At 51.2% G+C, this 20,371-nt stretch overlaps 1 protein-coding gene and 1 long non-coding RNA gene across 6 annotated transcripts in view; one reads left to right on the top strand and one right to left on the bottom strand.

Annotated features, from left to right (window-relative positions):
* SLC26A9 (solute carrier family 26 member 9) overlaps positions 1-20,371 on the bottom strand; it is a 30,687-nt gene that overhangs the window by 3,390 nt on the left and 6,926 nt on the right. For 3 of the 5 annotated variants that reach the window (XM_017880924.1, XM_017880928.1, XM_017880925.1), the window contains exons 2-20: positions 19,540-19,682; positions 16,804-16,943; positions 16,566-16,676; positions 15,725-15,900; positions 13,740-13,904; positions 13,057-13,209; positions 12,680-12,762; positions 11,759-11,906; positions 11,349-11,462; positions 11,067-11,144; positions 10,391-10,486; positions 8,245-8,351; positions 7,397-7,466; positions 7,188-7,280; positions 6,935-7,048; positions 5,413-5,694; positions 4,031-4,085; positions 2,406-2,551; positions 844-915 (exon numbers count right to left, since the gene is read on the bottom strand). In XM_017880924.1, the coding sequence (XP_017736413.1) occupies positions 844-915; positions 2,406-2,551; positions 4,031-4,085; positions 5,413-5,694; positions 6,935-7,048; positions 7,188-7,280; positions 7,397-7,466; positions 8,245-8,351; positions 10,391-10,486; positions 11,067-11,144; positions 11,349-11,462; positions 11,759-11,906; positions 12,680-12,762; positions 13,057-13,209; positions 13,740-13,904; positions 15,725-15,900; positions 16,566-16,676; positions 16,804-16,943; positions 19,540-19,664 (2,328 nt within the window). In that variant the 5' untranslated portion in view covers positions 19,665-19,682. Of the gene's footprint in view, positions 1-843; positions 916-2,405; positions 2,552-4,030; positions 4,086-5,412; positions 5,695-6,934; positions 7,049-7,187; positions 7,295-7,396; positions 7,467-8,244; positions 8,352-10,390; positions 10,487-11,066; positions 11,145-11,348; positions 11,463-11,758; positions 11,907-12,679; positions 12,763-13,056; positions 13,210-13,739; positions 13,905-15,724; positions 15,901-16,565; positions 16,677-16,803; positions 16,944-19,539; positions 19,683-20,371 lie in introns of all 5 variants that reach the window. The other 2 variants (XM_017880926.1, XM_017880927.1) reach the window with 2 other exon arrangements.
* LOC108535159 (uncharacterized) overlaps positions 18,972-20,371 on the top strand; it is a 43,106-nt gene continuing 41,706 nt past the window's right edge. Inside the window, exons 1-2 of the long non-coding RNA XR_001887145.1 lie at positions 18,972-19,040; positions 19,452-19,611. This is a non-coding gene — a long non-coding RNA (uncharacterized LOC108535159). The remainder of the gene's footprint in view (positions 19,041-19,451; positions 19,612-20,371) is intronic.

The following is a 20,371-nucleotide window of genomic DNA, read 5'->3' as shown; positions in this document are numbered from 1 at the left end:
TGTCCACATGCAATAATAATTTATTTTTAGACCCAGAATTCATTTATTCTACTAGAACGTAAGTTTCTAAAAGGCAGAGGCCTTTGTTTGGTTCACTGCTGTTTGTCCATCCTGAACTGCATCAGGCAAACAGTAGGTACACCATAAATACCTGCTGAATTAGTGAAAGAACAAGTGACTGCCCCGCCAATCTGGTGTGGTGGATGGGACAGGTATTACCTATGTTTTCCTAACTTCACAGATGATAAAAACTAGGGCCCAGGCTGTATGCGGCTTGCCCAAGGTCACACGAATGATGTGTTGGAGAGTAAGAATAGATACTAGCTCTCTAGGACTTGGTCCAGTGACTCGCCCTCTCCCCACGATGCCTTTCAGAGATTGAGAAGAATGAAAGCAAAGGCCAGGCGTACTGGCTTATGCCTGTAATCCAGGCACTTAGGAGACCGAGACAGGCAGATTGCTTGAGATGGGAAGTTCGAGACCAGCCCGGCCAACATGGTGAAATCCTGTCTTTACTAAAAATACGAAAATTAGCTGGGCCCAGGCCTGAAGTCCCAGCTACTCAGGAGGCTGAGGCAGGAGAACTGCTAGAACCCGGGAGGCAGAGGTTGCAGTGAATCGAGATTATGCCACTGTACTCCAGTCTGGGTGAGAGAGTGAGACTTTGTCTCAAAAAAAAAAAAAAGAAAAGAAACAAAGATGACCACAAATCTTTGTGGCCTTGAATGTGAGTGCTCTGGGCTGGAGCTGAGACAGCCGAGTGAACACCTTGTATTTGACAGCGACCCCATCCTTCCCCTCCTCACCCTGCTCCCACCCTCACAGCCCCGTTCCTCAGCTCACCTGCTCTAAGTCCCAGTAGCTGGGGATGTCCTCCTCTGAGTCGTACAAGGAGAGTTCAGGGTCCCCTGGAGCCTGGAAGGGAGGAAGTCGGTGCAGAATGAGCTTCAGTGACTGAACAGCAAAGTTGGTGCATGGTGGCAGGAAAAGGGACAGGTGGCTGGCTCTGGTTGGACGCTGCTTCCTGACACATGACTCATCCTCTTGCCCCTTCCCTCACCTGCCTTACAAAAACATCACAGCTGTGGTCTTCCCCTTTATACCAGGCAGGTGTGTATCACGGTCTTCCCTCCCCTGTGGGCCGTTAGAGGCAGGGAAAGTTTTACTCAGCTTAGAAAAGCTACTGGCTAGCTGCCTGACCTTGGGGAATTCCTGTCCTCTTGGGAATCTGTTTTCTAATCTGTTAAAGTCTGATAACCAGCCTCACTTTGCTTGCTTTGTCCATCACCATGCTGTTGAAAAGGTGTGTGTTTATGTGTGTGATTTGTATCTGTGAATGTAGTCTATAATATGTAAGTAATATTATATAAAATATAAATTATTTATGTCTGTAACTAATAAAGTATACATATCAACGAGAGTAGCTGAACACGATTAGGGCACTAGCAAATACTGCAGATTCCTCCCGAATCTCCCTCTTTGCTCTGCCGACAAGTTCACAAAGCAGGAAAGCCCGTTGTTTCCCTGGGGTTTCCCTCTAGGCATGGAGGGCAGGAGCCAGCGCCCGGTGTGTTCCTGGGCAGTCTTTCAGCACTTAGAACAGATGGTTTCACCTTCATCAGTCTCTTAAGGCAAAGAGCAAATCGTTGCTCTAGGGCCAGAAAAGCCTTTCTTATGACCCATAGAGGGCGGGGGAGGTTTTTATCCAGGGCTAGGGCACAAACAGAGTCTTGGGAGGCCAAGGGCAGGAGCTGAGCTGGGAGGGGACCCTGAACGCTGAGAGATGACTGGGGATAACTAGGCAGGGACCCCAAGGGCGTGGGCTTTTTCTGACTCCTCAGCCTTCTGGAGTTTTAGATGCTGTTTTTTGTATCCCATTTGTATGTCACTTACTGAGCTAGTAAATTAAATGTCGAAAAGCTGAGATAAAACTCAGACCCAATCTCTTCATCCCTCATCAGCCTGAAATCTCTAAGCTCCGGTAAGTTAAAATGGGTAGGCTTACTCCCCTCCCCTTCCTTCCCCAAAGCCCCCTTTAGAAAGAGATGTGGAGGAGGCAGGGAATGATGGCAGCAGAGTGGGCCTGCTCTTCTATGCTTTGGGTGTTTTTGCAACCAGAAAATTTATATTGATAAGGAATTTTTACAATACACAAAGCGCTTTCAAGTGACACAAAAGATGTAATTATCATTTAACCCTAAAACAAAACAAAAGAAAAATGCAGAGAGGTAGGTAATGTTAGTTGATGGTGCTCCTTCTATAGATAAGGAAACTGAGATTCAGAAAACTGAAATGGCAGACTTGATATTGGAACTTAAACCTTCTCCTGTGTTCTTTCTAATACCTCTTGGTCCTGCTATTTCAGTGCCTTGGAGCCTAGGATTCCCCAGATGCAAGGACCTTACCCTTTGGAAACTGTGTCCTGGAGTCACATCTCTGGCATTTGCCTGGGCAAAGAGGACTGCATCATGTATGCTGGGAAAGACGTGCTTGCATTCTAGACTCCCATCCTCAAAGACGCCTCCATGGCTAATGTCATTGTACACCTGGGCTAGAAGGAGAAAAGATCACCTTCAGAAAGATAACAGCCATTGTGGATTGGAACTGGGGGTGGGGAAGATGGTGAGACCAGAGCAGGATGGGAGAGGCCTGAGGTCCGAGCTCTTGCTGTATCTGAGGGCCATGGCATTGGCAGTGCAATATCAGCTCTGGACAGCAGAGGGCGACATGAACTTGAGGATGCTGAACGTTCAACCCAGGGCAGAAGGAAGCAGTTTGATTTAGGGAGTCAGTACTTTGTGGTGATTCGAGTGGAAAAGCCTAAGCCATCCTTGAGGAGGCCGCTGCCAGTTCTATCCCCCAAGGACCCATCCTTCCTCTTGTTTTCCCAGACCTTTCCAGCAACTTCCAATGTGTGGCAGAACCATTACTCTTAATCCTAGAGATGGTTTCTTGAGGGGGTGTCCAGTGAGGTTGGGGAGAATCCACTGGCTCTTACTCCAGAGCATATCATAGCAGGTCATTGCCACTGCAGATTCTCTCCCTGAGCATGGCCATGTGGAGCTTGGGACCTGCAGCCCTGCTGGAGGGGGTCTGACCCAGTGCAGGGAGCTGGGGGTGTATGTATGTGCCCCTTCACATTCTCCTGTGTGTCTGTGTGCACTTGCTCCCACATCTCTGCACTTTGCATACATGCTAATGTAAATGTCTGCTGCTCTGTGGCCACATCTTTGAGGCTGTGTATATGCACCCTTTGGAGGCTGTGTGCCTATAAAACTGCATATTTATACGTTCCCTGGGGAATCAGGGTGTTGTGTGCTCTATGCTATATAGATTCACAGAGTTTCTGATTGGGAGAGGATCCTCAAATCCATCTAGTCAGCCCTCTCATTTTACGTAGGTAGAGATAGATCCCTTGATAGATAAAGTGACTCGGCCAAGGATACATGGCAAATTAGTTATGGGGTAGATTAGAATCCTAGCTGTCCTTTTGTAACTCCATGACTCCCTTACCCTCACTCTGTCACTAGGGCCCCTAGGATGTTTATGCAATCTGACCAGTCTCTCTTTTTTTTTTGAGACGGAGTCTTGCTCTGTCACCCAGGCTGTAGTGCAGTGGCCGGATCTCAGCTCACTGCAAGCTCCGCCTCCCAGGTTTATGCCATTCTCCTGCCTCAGCCTCCCGAGTAGCTGGGACTACAAGCGCCTGCCACCTCGCCCGGCTAGTTTTTTCTAGTTTTTAGTAGAGACAGGGTTTCACCGTGTTAGCTAGGATGGTCTCGATCTCCTGACCTCGTGATCCACCCGTCTCGGCCTCCCAAAGTGCTGGGATTACAGGCTTGAGCCACCGTGCCCGGCCTTTGACCAGTCTCTTTGGACTTGTACCTGAGCTCTTATGAATATGCAGCAGCTTGGGGGGGATATCTGGGTGCTCTCATTTCCAAGCTCCTCACTATTCAGACCCCACCAACTGTTCCTACCCCACACTCCTTGCCAGCCTTTCAGTCCCTAAATGTTCTCTTTGTCTTACCGTGGATGTTCACCAAGAAGACCTTCACGCCGATCTTCCCATAGGTGGAGCTCAGCTAGAAGTGTTGGGGTAGGGAGGCGAAAGGAAAGGAATGTTCTGAGTGGGTCTCAAAAGTGATTCACGAAACGTACTTCAGAGGGGAAGCCAAACAAATAAGCAACCCCGAGAGCCCAGCAGCCAAAGACAAAAATAGCAGCAAAGCACACCACTTCTCCCTGGAGTGCTGGCTGACGGCTTCTCTGGGAAGGGGGGCGGAAATGGAGTTTTGCTAATGTGGCAGGCACTTAAAGTCACCATGGCCCCTTCTTGTGGGGCTAGATCTTTTCTTTTCTTCTCTTTTGAGATAGAGTTTCTCTCTGTCACCCAGTCTGGAGTGCAGTGGTGCGATCTTGGCTCACTGCAACCTCCACTTCCTGGCTTCAAGCAATTCTCTGCCTCAGCCTCCCGAGTAGCTGGGACTACAGGCACCTGCCACCACACCTGGATAATTTTTGTATTTTTAGTAGAGACGGGTTTCACCATGCTGGCCAGGCTGCTCTCGAACTCCTGACCTTGACTACCCCCCTTGACCTCCCAAAGTGCTGGGATTACAGGTGTGAGCCACTGCGCCCGGCTGATCTTTTCTTTCAGTAGCTTAGATTCCCAGATTCCTTTGTGGCTTCAGACAGAAGGTGGAGGGGAGGACGGAGGCTCAGGGAATCTAGAGCTTCAGCCAAGGCTGGCCTGGACTCCAGATCCCGGCTAAGGAAGCCAGCTGAGGCCCAAGGCTGGGTATGGGGCCTGCCCTGAGCCTGGTTGATGGTGGCGTCAGTCTGAACACTCTTTGTGCCCATCGTTCCCCTGGCTTGCCTCTATCTGAGTCAGCTCTGAGGTTTGCTGACTCCCACCATTGGTGGTGGCTGCTGGAAAGTTATCAGATAGATACATTCATTCAAGGTGTCCCGTGGGCTATCTCTTTGGCCTGATGGTGTGGAGCACTGGTGTTATTTCTTTCTGTCTCCTAGGCTGGCCAGTGAGTGAGGGACAAGGGCAGCAGGTCATGAACCAGGCGCCAAACCGGACCCTATTCAAAGACCCTGGGTGGGTTCCTGGTGGCTGAGAGGGACTTGGGATGGTCACTGCTGGGGGTATTGGGAGCATGGGGGCCTAAAGCTCTGGTAGACCTCTCTAGCCACTCATTGTCCCGGGCCGTCTGTGCCTGCTTTGTGGAGAATGTCCCATCCTGGTAGCATCTGGGGAAAGGAGGGATTCCTAGAAGCCTTCAGCCTCCATGGTGAGCTTCCTCCCTTGGCTTCCTGAAATGAGGGCTCCCAGGAAAGGGAATGTGGAAAACAGAGCAGAGGGGGTGGAGCAGGTAGTGCTTGCTGCCCCCGAGAGCTCACCTTGGCCAGGGCCTTGATGCCCATCAAGTCCACAAAGCTGACTCCACTCATGTCCAGGATGAGGGTGTGGAAGGTGACGAAGGGCGGGACGCTGGCCAGAGTGTCACTGGGCTCGCCTGGGGCCTCAGGACAGGCCGGTGGCTCACTCTGGGCAGCTGAGGAGCTGTCGGGGCTGAAGGTGATGTAGGACACACTGGTGCCGTTAGCCTGCGTCTGGTTGTTGTTGGGGTCAGTGGGGGACGCGTTCTCAAAGTCCTGCTGCAGCTCCTGCAGGGAGACAGTCTGGAGGGGTAGAGATGGTGGGCAGAGTCAGGGATCGCCAGACTGAGCCAGACCTTGCTATGGCTGAAGCAGGGGCATGGAGGGTGTAGGTGGAGGGGAATAACTCTCCTCGGTGATGGTGAACACAGACCCTGAAAGCTCCAACAGAGAGGCCTCTCCCAAAGCCCCTTCTTAGGCAGGGCCTGCAAACTTGGTCTCCTACAACCCAGACAAAGTGAGAGGACCCAAGCAAGAGAGGCACTGAAGCCTCAGCCCACTCTGTCCTGGAGAAAGCCCCTCCGAGGACACTGAGCTCCTTTATTTCTTAAGACAGAGTCTCCCTCTGTTGCCCAGGCTGGAGTGCAGTGGCGCTATCTCAGCTCACTGCAACCTCTGCCTCCCGGGTTCAAGTGATTCTCGTGCCTCAGCCTCCCGAATAACTGGGATTACAGGTGCCCACCACCACGCCTGGCTAATTTTTGTGTATTTTTAGTAGAGACAGGGTTTTGCCATGTTGGGCAGGTTGGTCTCAAACTCCTGACCTCAAGTGATTCTCCCACCTCGGCCTCCCAAAGTGCTGGGATTACAAGGATTACTCCCATGCCTCCCACCCCCCAGGCCTTGCTAGCCCTGGGCTGCTTAGATTCCCCAGGAAATTCACTGCTGCTCCCCCTCTGGGTTGTTCAAAAGTCCATGGGCCATATCCTATCTGAGCCAGAAAATGGAGAAGGGCCGTGGGGTTCAGTGGCTTCCCTGGGAGATGGTGGCACCTCATCCAAGAAGAAAAATGCCCAGGCTGGGTGCAGTGGCTCAGGTCTGTAATCCCAGCACTTTGGGAGACTGAGATAGGTCAATCACCTGAGGTCAGGAGTTTGACACCAGCCTGGCCAACATGGTGAAACCCCGTCTCTACCAAAAATACAAAAATTAGCCGGGCGTGGTGGCACCTGTAATCCCAGCTACTTGGGAGGCTAAGGCAGGAGAATTGCTTGAAACCCAGAGGTGGAGGTTGCAGTGAGCCAAGATCACGCCATTGCACTCAAGCCTGTGTGACAGGAGCAAAACTCCGTCTCTAAAAAAAAAAAGGAAAAAAAAAGAAGAAGAAAAATGCCCAGCGGCCACCAGGCAGTGTTCCCAGAGACTTTCTGTCTTTGCCTGTCAGGGTGCGAAGTGGGGTCCCCGGGGTACCATGAATAACAGGAGGCAATATCAGAATGGGCAGGGGAGCAGGGCACGGGGGCTGCTTCTGGCCTCTGTTCACCTTGGTTTTCATGAATAGAGACCTCCTCTGTTGCGTGGGCCTCATTCTCCGCTTCTCCTGCTTCTTGAGGTATTTTTGCTTGGCTAGCAATACTTTCTGGGGGTCCATGCCTGTCTGTAGGGAGAGAGCCAATAGCAATCTTGACCTCCATCCTCTATGGGAGTGACCTGTTTTCAGCTCCCACCGCCCTTCTGCTTCTATCTTCTGGCCACTCTCTGTCCAGAGGCTCTGTTCCCCAGGCACTGAGCCTTACCTTGGCAATGACTTTTTGCCTGAAGATCTCTGAGTTGGCAAAGTAGAGAGGAGAGCAGTAAGTGATGATTTTAATCCCCTGGATATCCTGGGCCTGTGACAGGGAGACTGAGCTCAAGTTGCAGAAATGTCTTTATTGGCTTTAAAAAACAACCTCTTCTTGGGGTGGTGCAGAGCAAAAGAAAGAGGTCATAAGCTTGAATTACCTACCCTGTTGTAGGTCTTGGGATTCACATAAATGTCTGTGTCCATGACCTGGGCCAGTGCAGAGCCATTTCGACTGGATGAAGAAGGAAGAGAAAAACATAAGAGAAGGCTCATGGCCCATGGGCCTGGAAGGGTGCTCCTGCTGGAGCGGGGGCAGAGCCAAGGTAGGATGGGGTCCTGTCCTCACCCCCGGACTTGCTGTGTCTGTCTTTCTGCACTGGAGACACATGTCTGGTGGCCTGTGGCCTCCTATAACTAGGAGGATGACAGGCAGGCCCTTGACATAGCTTCTAGACCAGAGGGCAGGGGAGAGAAGTGGTGGGAGCACACAAGGTGACAAGCTTCAGTCGCCCTGAAGTCATCACTTCCTTGTTCTGAGTTCTCAAGAAGAGAAGATAGATTCCCCCAACATTCAGCATCCTCCCTGCCTTGGCCAGGACCCTTTCTCTGTGATACTCCCAGTGTGTAGAACACAGCTTCTGTCTTCTACCCTGGCACTCTCCTGGGGTGGGGTCCCATTTGGTTTGGGGTTCTGGCAGTGTCTTTGGAAGGATGTTGAATCTCACCACCTGCTCTTGCCCTCCTTTCTCTGCCACCGCCTTCTCCCCAGCCATCCCCAGCAAGACTATGCTGGCTTCCTCTGGGTTTTTCAGGATATGGGAAGTCAAACAGTCCAGCCTGTGCCCACAGTCCTGGCTGGGTTGGGCTCTCCTTGGGCCTGGCAGCAACTCCCATGCCAGGCCCAGAGGTGGAAGTTGCAGTGGACTAAGCCAGGCTGTGGCACGGTAGCCTTCCGAGGGCTGGCCCAGGAACCCGACTATGGGACTGGGAGGGCGGAAGCTCTTACTTACAACTGAGTCTGGAAGACCACGACCAGGACGGAGAAGGCGACACCCACTGCCACACCATAGGGCAGGCTGAGGAAGAAGGAGGAGAGGAAGCTCACTACCCAGATGCACTGTAAAAAGAGAGATGTCAAAAGCAGACCTGGGGAAAACACGACCTCTTTCAGGAAGTCTTCCTGGATTAGCCAAGGCCATTCTCTGCTAGCAAAACCTCAGAGCGTCTCTTCTCTTTTTTTTTAAATTGCATTTTTGCAATATTTTATGTATTTGTGCTTCAGTTACACTTTCCTATTTCCCTTAGATTGACTGTGGTTGCCTGATCTTGTCTGTGTTTTTAACAGAAGCCCCAGCACACAGGGAGGCAGCATCTATAAGAGCATACATCTGGGGTCAGATCTACTTGGGTTCAAAATGTGTGTGTGTGTTTGTTTTTGGAGTCAGAGGGTCTTTCTCTGTTGCTCAGGCTGTAGTGCAGTGGCAAGATCAGCTCACTGCAGCCTCAAACTCGTGAACCCAAGTCGTGCTCCCGCCTTACCTTCCTGAGTAGTTAGGACTATAGGCACGTGCCACCATACCCAGCTAACTTTTTATTTTTCTAGAGATGGCTCTCGCTATGCTGCCCAAGCTGACCTTGAACTCCTTACCTTAAGCAATTCTCCTGCCTCAGCCTCCTAAAGTGCTAGATCACAGGTGTAAGTCACTGCACCCAGCCCAAAATTTTGTTCTTTAATGGCTATGTGAAACAAAAGGAGAGTAATAACATCTACCTAATGAAAGGGTTCAAAAGTTAGGGAAAGTGACGGTCCTAGCCTAGTGATGGATGCTCAGTGGGTGATCGATAAATGTGAGTTCCCTCTCTCTGTCTAATAGCAAGCAGCGTGGGCCCTGGCAGGAGCTCAGTAGTGCTTTCTGATTGACTGGGGGCCTCGTTGTTTGTGGGTGGGGGGCAACATTGGGTGAAGTTTTGATAGTTGCCCCCTATAGATTTGAAGACCCACAAATTTCTCTAAAGGAAATAAATCTTCCCAGATTCCTGTAGAGAATTGCTGTGAAGATCAAATGGAAACACAAGCCGCCATATGAATCTAAGGAAATACTGCCATAGCAGGGGCTTGTTGGGCTATGGTCAAAGCAGATCCTTGGGCTGGGAACTGAGGTATAATTTTTCTCCCTGTCCTCATCACTCTCTCTCTCTGGGTGACCACAGATGAGCCACTCACTTCTCTGGCTTTAAGGATTTTCTTCCCTGCCTTAGATGGGTGAGCCTCCCTTCCCTATGAGACAGTACAGCCTGGAGGTCTGGAGTCCAAGACTTGGAGTTTTAATCCAGACTCTACCACTTCCTACCTCTGATGATTTACTTAACCATTCTGAGCCTTGGTGTCATCATCGTTAAGAAAGGTTAGTAAATCCTCTCCCATAGGTTATGATGGGGCTTAAAATGGAGAGAATGCAGCGTCGTCAATGTACACTGGCCTTCGTGACTATGCCCAGAGGAAGATGCGGTGGAGTGTGTGACTAAACATAACAATAAGTCATGTTTGCAGAATGTTTGTGCCCATGTGGTGTTTTCCCACTGTGATCTCATTTAATCCTCGGAACCAGCGTTTGACGCAACCGTGACTGCATGAGTCTCACTCCCATTTACAGATGAGGAAATAGAACCCCAGGGAAGTCTAGTAACTTCCTGAAGGTTTTGGTCCTTTGGCTTTATGTTCTAGGGTTTTTTTTTTTTTAATAAAAACTATTTCCTTTTGCTTTTTTGGAGCTATATGTCATAAAGTAGTCATAGATAAGATTTATTGAGGATAAAATACAATGTAGACAACATGTTTACTTGTATTACCTTGCTTCTTCTTCATAGAAAACCCTGGGAGGCAGGGAGTATAAAATAACCATTTCCCCGATTAAGACGCCAAACTTGGAAAGGTTAGGGGGCTTGCTATTGGCCACGGAGCCAGCAGATGGCTGAGTGAGGGTCTGAACATAGGATGTTTCACTTCAAAACTTGGACTTTTAACCACTCAGCTATGCTAATCAGGAAGCAGCAGACTAGAGAGTTCATTGGTAGGACAGGGCTAACTGACAGGGCTGTGGGGTTGGAGGAGACAGCAGGGGCATGGCCGGTACCCAGAGGCTGCCCGATACTTACACAGTCCAACTTGCTCTTCCTCCACAGGTAGTAGGGGTCAGTGAGTTGCTTGAGGGAGTTCTTGAGATTGACAGCGATCAGGGCTCCTAGCACAGACTAGAGAAGCAGAACATTGCTCCAGGCCCCCAGGGTTTCCCCTTCTTTTTGCCCTCCTGCGCATACCCGACCCCGAAGCCTGGCAGGACAGAGATGGAGTTCTGGAACACCTCCCCTGGCTGATCCCCCAAATCTTTGCATTCGACCTTAGGTGTGGAAAGTGCTGGTGTTAGAGCCATGGGGTCCTTCCTGTCTCCATCCTTGCCCTACCTCTCTTCCCTCATCCCTAAATGATACATGCCTAGAGCCCTCCTAGCTGGGCTATATGAGAGCCCGGTACTCATGGGTAGGTGCAAATGCTGCCTAGGGATTAGATGCTGAGGCCAGAAGGCTGGAGTTTGGGACCAGCCCTGCACTGTGAGCCGCCTCACTACGGACAAGGTTACTCAGACTTTCAGACTCAGTTTCCCTCACCTATAAAATGGGGAGGATAAAACCTGCATTGTCTGCCTCACAGGTTGTGGTTGAGACTAAGTATGACAACGGTGGCACTTTGTAGTCTGTGAAGTGCCACATAACTCTCAGGGATTGCTCTTATTGGAGTCTCTCGCTGTCCTCTGCTCGATGGTTGGGCTCTTACCTTGGGGAGAGGATACAGATAGGTCCCCAGGACCAGCATGGTGATCATCACCACCAGAGACACACACAGGCTTGCCACCTATTCCGAGAAAGAGTTGGGGATAGAGGATAGGTGTGAATTTTTTGCACTTGATTTATTTCCAATCCATGGCTTTGGTGGAGTGGAGACTAAGAAGGGAAGAAGGGGGTTGGAGAAGAGCTGGCCTGGCTTGCAGTGCCCAGGCTTCTCTGGGGCAACCGTTCTGTTACCACCTCCCCGCCACTCCCCTAGAACAAGGCTCACCTGCGATTTTCCTCCAGCTCCATCCACAGCCAGAGTGACGGAAAGCGCACAGCAAATGACATGAATTTTAAAGAAGGAGCCAAAGAAGTTGCTGCAGCCCAGGGCGATCATCTCCTGTCAGGAGGGGACAGGATTAGAAGCCAGTGTGGGGCTGGGGGGCACAGGGACCAAGTGCAGTCAGGCATGCAAGCTGGATTGTGGGACTAGGACCTGAGAGTGACCCTGTGACTATAAAGTCACACATTCCCAGTCAAGAGGACGTCAGCCTCTTGGGGTCAGAGGACCCCCTAACCCCCACACTCAAGGCAGCCTGCCTCACCTCAGCCCAATGAGCACCCCACCCAAGATACCTCATGCCAGGCCTGAGTTGACCCGTCCTGCCCAGTCCTGCCGGGGGTGGCCGGAGCTACCTGGTTTGAATCCACGTCGTAGCCGTGTTTGTTGGCCAGGGTCCGGCCCATAGCCAGGTTGATGACGTAGCCCACAATGGCTAGGGAGAAGGCTGTGCCTATCATGTCCTTCCACTGCGAGACCACAGGTGACACCGGAGTGGGGAACCTGCCCAGGAGCCCGGAAGGAGGCAGAGCCCAAGGGTGTGAGTAGGGAGGGCAGCCAAGTCCTTCACCAGCCCACAAGGACCAGCCAGGCCCCCATGGTGTGCTGGAATCTTTGCCTAAGTTATCCCATGCAGTCTGAATCCTCAGCACCACCCCATAGCGTAGAGACCATCACTCCTGTTTTACAAAGGAGGAACTGAGGCTTAGAGAACCGACTTGCCCAAGGTCCCTGGGCCAGTACGTGGTAGGGCCTCGTTTGTTAACTCCCAGATTCTGAACCCTGCATGCTCATGAGTCCACAGACCCCTAGACCTTTGGTGCTGTGTGGCCTTCCCTCCCGTGCCTGCTCCAACCCTGCAGGACAAGCATCGCCCCTCTCTTCCCAGGGCCCAGCATGGTGCCTGGCACTGAGTGGATGCTTCATGAATCTGGTTGAACCTAATAGCTCCCTTTTTGCACGGACAAAGAACCAATGCATTACAGCAAGGCAAAGAGCCAGCAAGGGGCTGATCAGAGAGGCTTTGTTTAACAGCATCAGTTGAATGAGATTTATAAGGAGGGTGTGGCAGTTAAGACTCATTTTGCATAAAATAGCCTACTTTGGCTGGTTGTGTGGCCCTTCTCAGGAAACAGTAATAGTAATAATTCAGACGTGGCCAGTGTCATACAGTTTCGACAGCACTTTCACAGAGTTCATCTTGTCTCCCTCTCCGAGCTCAGGCCTGAGTGGGGCATGTGGTGGGGTGGGCCAGGCTTCTGGCCACCTGGACTCACCCGTGTTGGATTTCTCCCACAATCTGCATGTGATACTTTTTGGGCATCTTATAGCCCCCGGAGATAGCTGTTGCCACCACCACCTGCAAACCCCAGAGTGGAGAATGGGGATTAGCCCTAAGTTGGGGCCAGGGCAGGGGTCTCTCTCAAGTCTCCGTTTTCTCTGGGGACCCTGAATCCCACTCCCCTGCCTCGTTAGGGGGAATTATTAGAGCAGTAGAAAGAGAGGAAACGCCACATATGGCGGATGGGATGGATTCACATCTGACTTCCTGTCCTACTGACTGCCAGTGGGGAGGATGGGGTAAGGAAGGGTAGCGGCTTCCTCGTCTCACAGCCTGGCCCCCCAACACCCCAGCTCTGGACACGATCCTTACCACAATCATCTCTGTAGGGATGGGGAAGCGGATCTTGTGCATGTAGCGAGCATTGAGCTCCTTCACCAGCACCAGGAAGGCACCGCTGATGAGGGCGAAGATGAGCGAGGCGATGTTGGTGTGGGGGAGGTTTTTGCAAATGTCAATGAAGGTCTGGGGGAAAGAGCATCATGCTCACAGGCTCCCACCCCTTCTTCCCATACTACCCCACCTTTGGGTGTCTGACCCAGGGAAGGGATGCCATCAAAGCTAATGGAGGCACACCAAGACAGAATTAAAACCCAGATCAGGAACACTGTCCCCTCATCCACTGCCCTCTTCCAAAAGGCACATGGGGAACTCGTGCTAGAAAAGGAATGCTTTCTTCTTTAGAAGAGTTTGAGCTAAAGAAGGAGGGATGGAGATTAGATATAAGGAAGGACTTTCCAGGCAGGGAGGAGTTGAGGCAGTAGAATGGGGAACTGGCAGAGAGTATACAGCTCTTTTCTGCAGTGATTAACTACCAAGAACCTCAAGGTCATGACTTTGACCCTCCCAAGACAGAAACCCCCTCAGAATCCTCTCTGAACAACAGCTAAGCCAGCCCTCGCAATGAGGAGCTCACAACTTCTTAAAACAGTACAGCCTCCTCATGTGTCTGCTGGAGGCTTGCCCCATTGGCAGGGGTGCATCCCCAGACTCACAAAGACGATGGACCCCGGGCCTGCGTAGGAGGGGATGGTCAGTCCGAAGATGTACTTGAGCACTGAAATCAGGATCTGCAGGCCGGCGGCTGTCATGAAGCCCCGGATGAAGGATTCGGAGAGGTAGATGGCCACAAAGCCAAACTGCATGAAGCCCAGGCCTATCTGAGAGGAGGAAAAGGGTGGTTTGGCGGGGGAGACCCATGTGGTTCAGCAGTTCCAACAACCTGCCCCACCCACACCTAGGTCTGGAGCTCTGTGCAGTCCTAGGATAGCAGTAGCTTGAGGGAAATGGGCCATCTGTGACCTTCACCTGCCCTTCACTGTGCTTTACATGCCTGCCATTAGACCTTCAGTTCCTTTAGAGCATGGGCCTTTTTGTTACATCACCTCTCTGGCCTTGGCTTTCTTATCTGTAAAATAAGTCTGGTCCTCCCCCAGTGTTTTCTCTCTCAGTAAATGACACCATCATTAACCTGGTTGCCCAACCAAAAACTTGAGAGTCATCCTCCCTTACCTCCCACATCCAATCTATCACCAAGCTTCTGGTAAAATGTTATTTTCAAGTCCAGCCCCATCTCTTTCTCTACGTGGTCTTGGCCTGCATTACTCCCGCCTGGGCCTCTGCGGAGTCTCCCAACAGGTTCCCTGCCTTGATTCTAATCCACCTCCCACTCTTCGTTCTCTGTGTAGCCGAAATGATCCTTATAAACTGCTAATCAGACCCAAAGCTGCTGTTTAGAGGACAGAGCCCAGATTTCATTGTCTGGCTCCTGCCTACTTTTCCATCCTCTTCTGGGGCCCTCTACCCTCCAGCCACACCAACCTCCTTGCTTTCCCTGGGCAGATCACACTCTCTCAGGCCTCAGTGTTTTTAGGCACTGTTCCCTCTGCCTGGACCATCCTCTGTATATCTTGTTCCTGGTTAGCTTCTCATCCTTTAAGACAGGTGGAGTGTCACCTCCTCTTTGAGGTCCTCCGTGACTCTCTGCTCTGTGTTCCTACAGTTCTTTGTACATAGCTCTACTTTGCTGCTTATCTCACTGCATACAAATTTATCTGTTGACATGGCTCCTTCCTCTGCTGCGCTGTGAGCAACTTGTGAATTGGACCTCTTTCTTACTTATCTTTGTATCCCAGAGTTTAGCCTAGTTCTTGGCAAAAAACTGAATAAATGAGTGAATGGAAAGGTGCTCTCTGGGACTGCGTTTTGTTCTTGCATTCTGTCATGTTGTGCTTCCCTTCATAAAACCTAGCAGAATCCTTTGCAACCCTTTGTGGAAGCTCAATTTATGTTGTGCAACTGCTGCTGTGGCTTGGAGCAGAGGAGGCTGGAGCAGGGTGAGGGATGTTAGAGAAACGTAGCAGTCTGCAAGACTGCGCTGGCAGAGAGTTGGGTTTCTCCACAGGATAATGGAGAGAGGCTGTGAGTCTTCTAGATAGTTTGAAAGCTCAGGACAGTTTTACCAGGTGCAGCTGTTGTTTTTTTGTATGGCCCTGCTAGATGCAGGTGAGGAGACACTGTTAATTTTCAAGGTTCACTTTAGCCCTGGGATGGGCAGGAGGGAGGAGGTAGAGCCCTAAGTTGGATTTTTTTTTTTTTTTTTTTTGAGACAGAGTCTTGCTCTGTCACCCAGGCTGAAGTGCAGTGGCGTGATCTCGGCTCACTGCAACCTCTGCCTCCCGGATTCAAGTGATTCTCCTGCCTCAGCCTCCTGAGTAGCTGGGATTACAGGTGCACATCACCAAGCCTGGCTTATTTTTGTATATTTAGTAGAGATGGGGTTTCATCATGTTGGTCAAGCTGGTCTCAAACACCTGACCTCAAGTGATCCACCCACCTCAGCCTCCCAAAGTGCTGGGATTACAGGCATGAGCCTCCACGCTCAGCCCCCTAAATCAGATTTAGCATCAAAGCTAAGGCTTTGAGGCAGGGGCAGGGTGGTCTGATGCCTTCCTAGCAGGGTTGGGGGCTGCCCCCTCACCTGGATGATGGCAGTGAGGCAGGCTAGCGTAGCTGACACATGCAGCCTCTCTGCCTCCATGGCTGCTGTGTCCACATAGCTCTCATTGGTGGCATTGTTGAAGACCTGGAATTTCGACTCTGGGGCCAGCTGCAGACAGATGTTACCCACCAGGATGCTGATAACGGCAAAGGTACCTGTGGTGCCCCATCCAGCCAGCAAAAATCAGAGGTTTGGACCACACCCATGGAAACCAGAAAGGGGCCCAGGAACGCTTCCCGACCCCCAGGGGAATGGATCCCTGCACCTCCAAGGCTCTTCTCCATCATAATAAAAACAACCACTCACTCTAACCATGATCTATGCTTTTTAAGGTGCTTTCACCTCAACGGTCAATATTGTCTTATCAGACACGTGAAGAAATGACTCAGAAATAAGAAATGTAAGCAGAGCCTGAACCAGAAACCAGCGCTTGTGACCAGGCTTTTCTCCATCTCACTTAGCACCAGAGAAGTACAAATGTCCCTGTAGTGGCCGGCTGGGACCAGCCAGGGAGTTAGATGGTGATTTCTCACATCTGTTTAAGCATGGTATAGCATATGGTATATCTTGTTCTGCCAAGTCTTCCTCTCATTCCTGGGAGGAAGATGGAACAGGTAATGCTAACTGAACTCAAAGAGGCTCAGTGGTTTCTCCAAGGTCACCGAGGACCTGGGACTGACATTCACAGCGACCATTCCCCTAGGACTGACCACAACAATTCTAGGAGAATGCAGATGGAAAGTCTCCCGAGCCCCCTTTGCCACACCTCCCATCCTTCTGGTCTGCGTCATCCTGCCTTCCCAGAGGGGAGAGGCCTTACCTGGCACCATCTGGTGCACTCCCCCCAGGAAGAAGTAGGTCAGGAGGGGGAAGAAGGAGGAGTAGAGGCCATTGACTGCAGGAAGGTTGGCCAGCAGAGCAAATGCCATGCCTGCAGAGGACGAGATTGAAGCTCAGCAGCACAACTGACTTATGGGGACCACAGAAGGATGGAGTGGGGATGAGGAGAGGAATGGTGGGGAAGTGGCAATCCAGGCCTGGCTGAGGGGCCCCTTCACCTTGTGGGACCTGGATGGATCCCCCGCTGAGTCCACCAAGCAGGTCAGGAACGATGTAGTCTTTAATCTTGTACTTGGGGAGCCAGGAGAGCACAGGTAGCAGCCCAAACACCACAGCTTTGATCTTGGCTGAGGAACATCTGGAGGGGAAAGGGGAAAATTTCCAGTTGGCTCTGCATGGCTTGGACATTCCATGTTGGAGAGGGATTATCATATCCTGCTCATTTCATTCATTGGTTCATTCAAAATTCACTGAACTGTGTGCCAGGGATACTGAGAAGAAAAGGCAGGAACTTTTTCTTAAGAGCTCGTCAACTTGCCCTGGGCATTAGCTGGAGGTCTTCTGACTGCCAGCTCCTTACCTGGGGAGTTTACAAGACTTGGCTTAAAGGTATGGGTGTTGTGGTGGCTCAGTCTTCAGAGGTATCAGATCCATCTCCTGGCTCAGACGGCTTTTCTCTGGGAAAGGCTCCTCCGAGTGCTGTCTGTCTGATTCCAGGCCTGGGTACCTGTACCTTGGCTCTTGCTGCTGTGTGTGCATCCTGTGCGTGCATTCCTTGCTTTTTGTCTGTCTCTCCCACTGGGCAGCAAACCCCACCACGCATGGCAAAAGTCTAGCTCTCCTGTTCATCTTTGTATACCTTGAGCCTTGCACAGGGGCACTTAGTAAATATTTGTTGAATAAATGAATGAGTGAATACATCTGAGTGGGGTCTGCCTGCTGCCATTTTTCTTAGAACTTCCTTGAAAAGGAAGGCTCTATTGTTCCTGCAGGGTGAACTCTGCTGACTCACTATCCTGTATGTGTGGTAACTCCAATACCGGAGTTCTTTCTCCTGTGAATTCACTGGGCAGCAGAGGAGGGAATAATTCATTGGTGAACGCAGGGTGGAGAGAGTTGATCCCTTCCCTGTTTGTTGAACACCTCAAGGTCCTTTCATAGAAACCCAGCAGCGGTAGGAACAAGGGCTTACAAACTCAAGGGTGACAGCCGGTGGATTGATGACTGGAAGTGGGTGAGGGGCATTTGCTTTCCTTCTCCCAGCTGAGGGAACTCAAATACTTAGGGCCCATCTGGTGACTCACTGGCCTGCTCTGATGAGGCTTCTTTTCCTGCCCAGCACCAATTCCTGCTCTTTGCTGTTGTTCAACAATAGATTACCTGACACTTGGTCCCCTGGATGTCACCCAAGACTGAAACCAACAAAGACAATGCTTTGTACCTTGGAAAGTCTGGGCAGATTTTCTTTTCCAACTAACACTCCATGAAACAGCATCATCATCAATATCTTACCCCCTGTCCCTTCTGGGGCTCATGGGTGCCTCTGCCATTCCTGGGATGCTGGAATGGGAGGTAGACAGGGGATAAATTGCTTAATGCAACTCTAAAGCCTTGCTCCAAGAGAGAACCAGCCCTGCAGGGGCTCCATCAGGTCTGCTTGTGGCAGAGAAAGCCGGACTTATGAATAGAGAGCTGGCTAGGGAAAGAAAAGCAACTCATTTGAGGGCTAGTCCATGCCCAACCTTACTTGCAAGTCTGCTGTATGTTGGGCAAAGCAATCTGAAGCTTGAAAGAAAAGCTGGACACAGAGGCTGAGAGGGATTAGCTTTCTAGACATTCATTCATTCATTCATGAAACAAATATTTATTTGTGCACCTTCTCTATGCCAGACACTGTTGAAGGCTCTCATGCCAGCATCATGGGAATTGTTAGTTTGCTATATCCCTTTACAGCTTTCATTATCCAATCTTTTAGCAGATCTTCTCATCCTCGGACTTTGTGCCCTAAAGTCTTTGGGCACAGAGACTGGCAGAGACCACCTGTCTGAGGAGCACAGCTGTGAGGACAGACTAACTGGGCAGAAATGGAGCCTCCCAAGAGAAACAGGGTTGGGCTGGGGCTTTTAGTAAAAACTCAAGTGGGTGATTCCCCTGGCCTGAACCAGTTCCACCTGCGTCTCCACTTCAGCCATTACCAGTGACCTCAATCCAGGTAACTGAATCAGCCATCTCCCCAGGGGAGTGAGGGAGGGTGAGCCGGCCTATAGCTAGGCTGGAGGAGGTCTGCCAGGAGTCTGGGAAGGGGGAGGGTGACATTCGCAGCCCCAGCCTCCTGGGGTGTGGGTATGGATCACCTTGTGTAGCGTCTCCTTAGGGACAAGGTTTCATACCCACCATCGCATTTCCAGGGAGCTAAGAATGGAAAGAGCCTGGGTGCTGGTAGGACTACACCCTGGTAGGTCCCCTCAGGAAAGTCCAGAAATTTAGGGCCTCCTTTTGGCATTCTCTGGACCAAGTGGAGGAAGGAACATACGGGAGGGAAAGGACAAAGGCTTGGGGTGATGGTAACTTCAAGTATTTTTTGTAAGGAGGGAGCAGGGCATGGATTAAGGGCTCTGATGCTCCCCACTCCTCCTTAATGTAGCATGCTCATCTACTTTGCCTTAACAAACCCAGAGAGACTCGGGTGGATTGAGAATATGGGAGATGCCATGCAGGGGTTTGGGGATGCCCTACAACCCTTCTAGATGGTTCTTGCTCCAGCTCCCCATCCTCCGTGGGGGTCTCAGTACAGATGAGGTTGTAGGATCTTAAATTCATCATTCAGAACCTCGCTTCCCCAGGGCTTCCCTTAACCGCATCTTAGTGATACCGGTGCAGAAGCTGTGTCCTGGTGCAGAAAGGATTTTGGTGGGGAGCAGAGGAGGCAGGAGTTTGGGTTCTGGACCAGTTACCTGAAGGTATTGCGAAGTTTCTCTCCCACTGGGTATGTCCGGTCCTTCTTCTCAAACTCATCGTCGAAGAGGGTGAGAGAGTATGCAGCTCTGTCTACCACGTAGCGGGGCCTGGGCTGGCTCATATCTGGGGCATTTACAAGCTTTGGGAGAAGCAAAGGAGGGGAGAGTGAGGGAACATCCCTCTCCAGTGCCAGCCCAGGCCTTCTCTGTCTGGTCCTCGCAGCAGCCGAGTTTTATTCTGGCCTTCCCCGCCCCGATAAAGCAAGGTGCCTCCCTTCCCTCTGTCAAGTTTTTCCGTCAGACTCCCTTCTTGCAGTGGCCTTCCTTCCCAGGCACTGATGATGCATACACTCGCCCTGGCTGTTTTGCTTGGCTCTCAGCACATGGCTGGGACTCCACACCTGTGACGTCACCATCACCCCCACCGAGCACCAGGCAAAGGGGAGGTAGAAGTACGAGGGCAGGAGTCCCCACTTGATTCAGCATGTGGACCCTACTCTCCCCTGACCTCTGGTGTCCCCACAAGCCATACTCCCTCCCCAGACCTCAGTTTCCCTGGCAGAAAGGTTCCTACCATGCAGCCAGTCAGTTTGGAAGAAACAGAAAACAGCTTGCCTGGAGGCAAGGGGATAGCTGAGATGACCTCAGGAGGACCCTTCTTGGATAAGACACCTAGAACTTCACCAACAGGTTTCCCAGGGGGAAAATGGTGTGTGTGGGGAAACCAGGATGGTCCACCTGCCGGATCTCTCCCACGGCTTCCTGTGCCTAACCTTTCCCCCACCCTTTTGTACTGCCGCTCCTCTCCTCCTCACTTTTGCGCAACCTC

This window comes from Rhinopithecus bieti, unplaced genomic scaffold, assembly GCF_001698545.2.
Source record: "Rhinopithecus bieti isolate Rb0 unplaced genomic scaffold, ASM169854v2 scaffold_12049, whole genome shotgun sequence".
NCBI lineage: Eukaryota > Metazoa > Chordata > Mammalia > Primates > Cercopithecidae > Rhinopithecus > Rhinopithecus bieti.
Note: the sequence above shows the minus strand (reverse complement) of the source record. Positions and strands in the feature narration are given on the sequence as shown.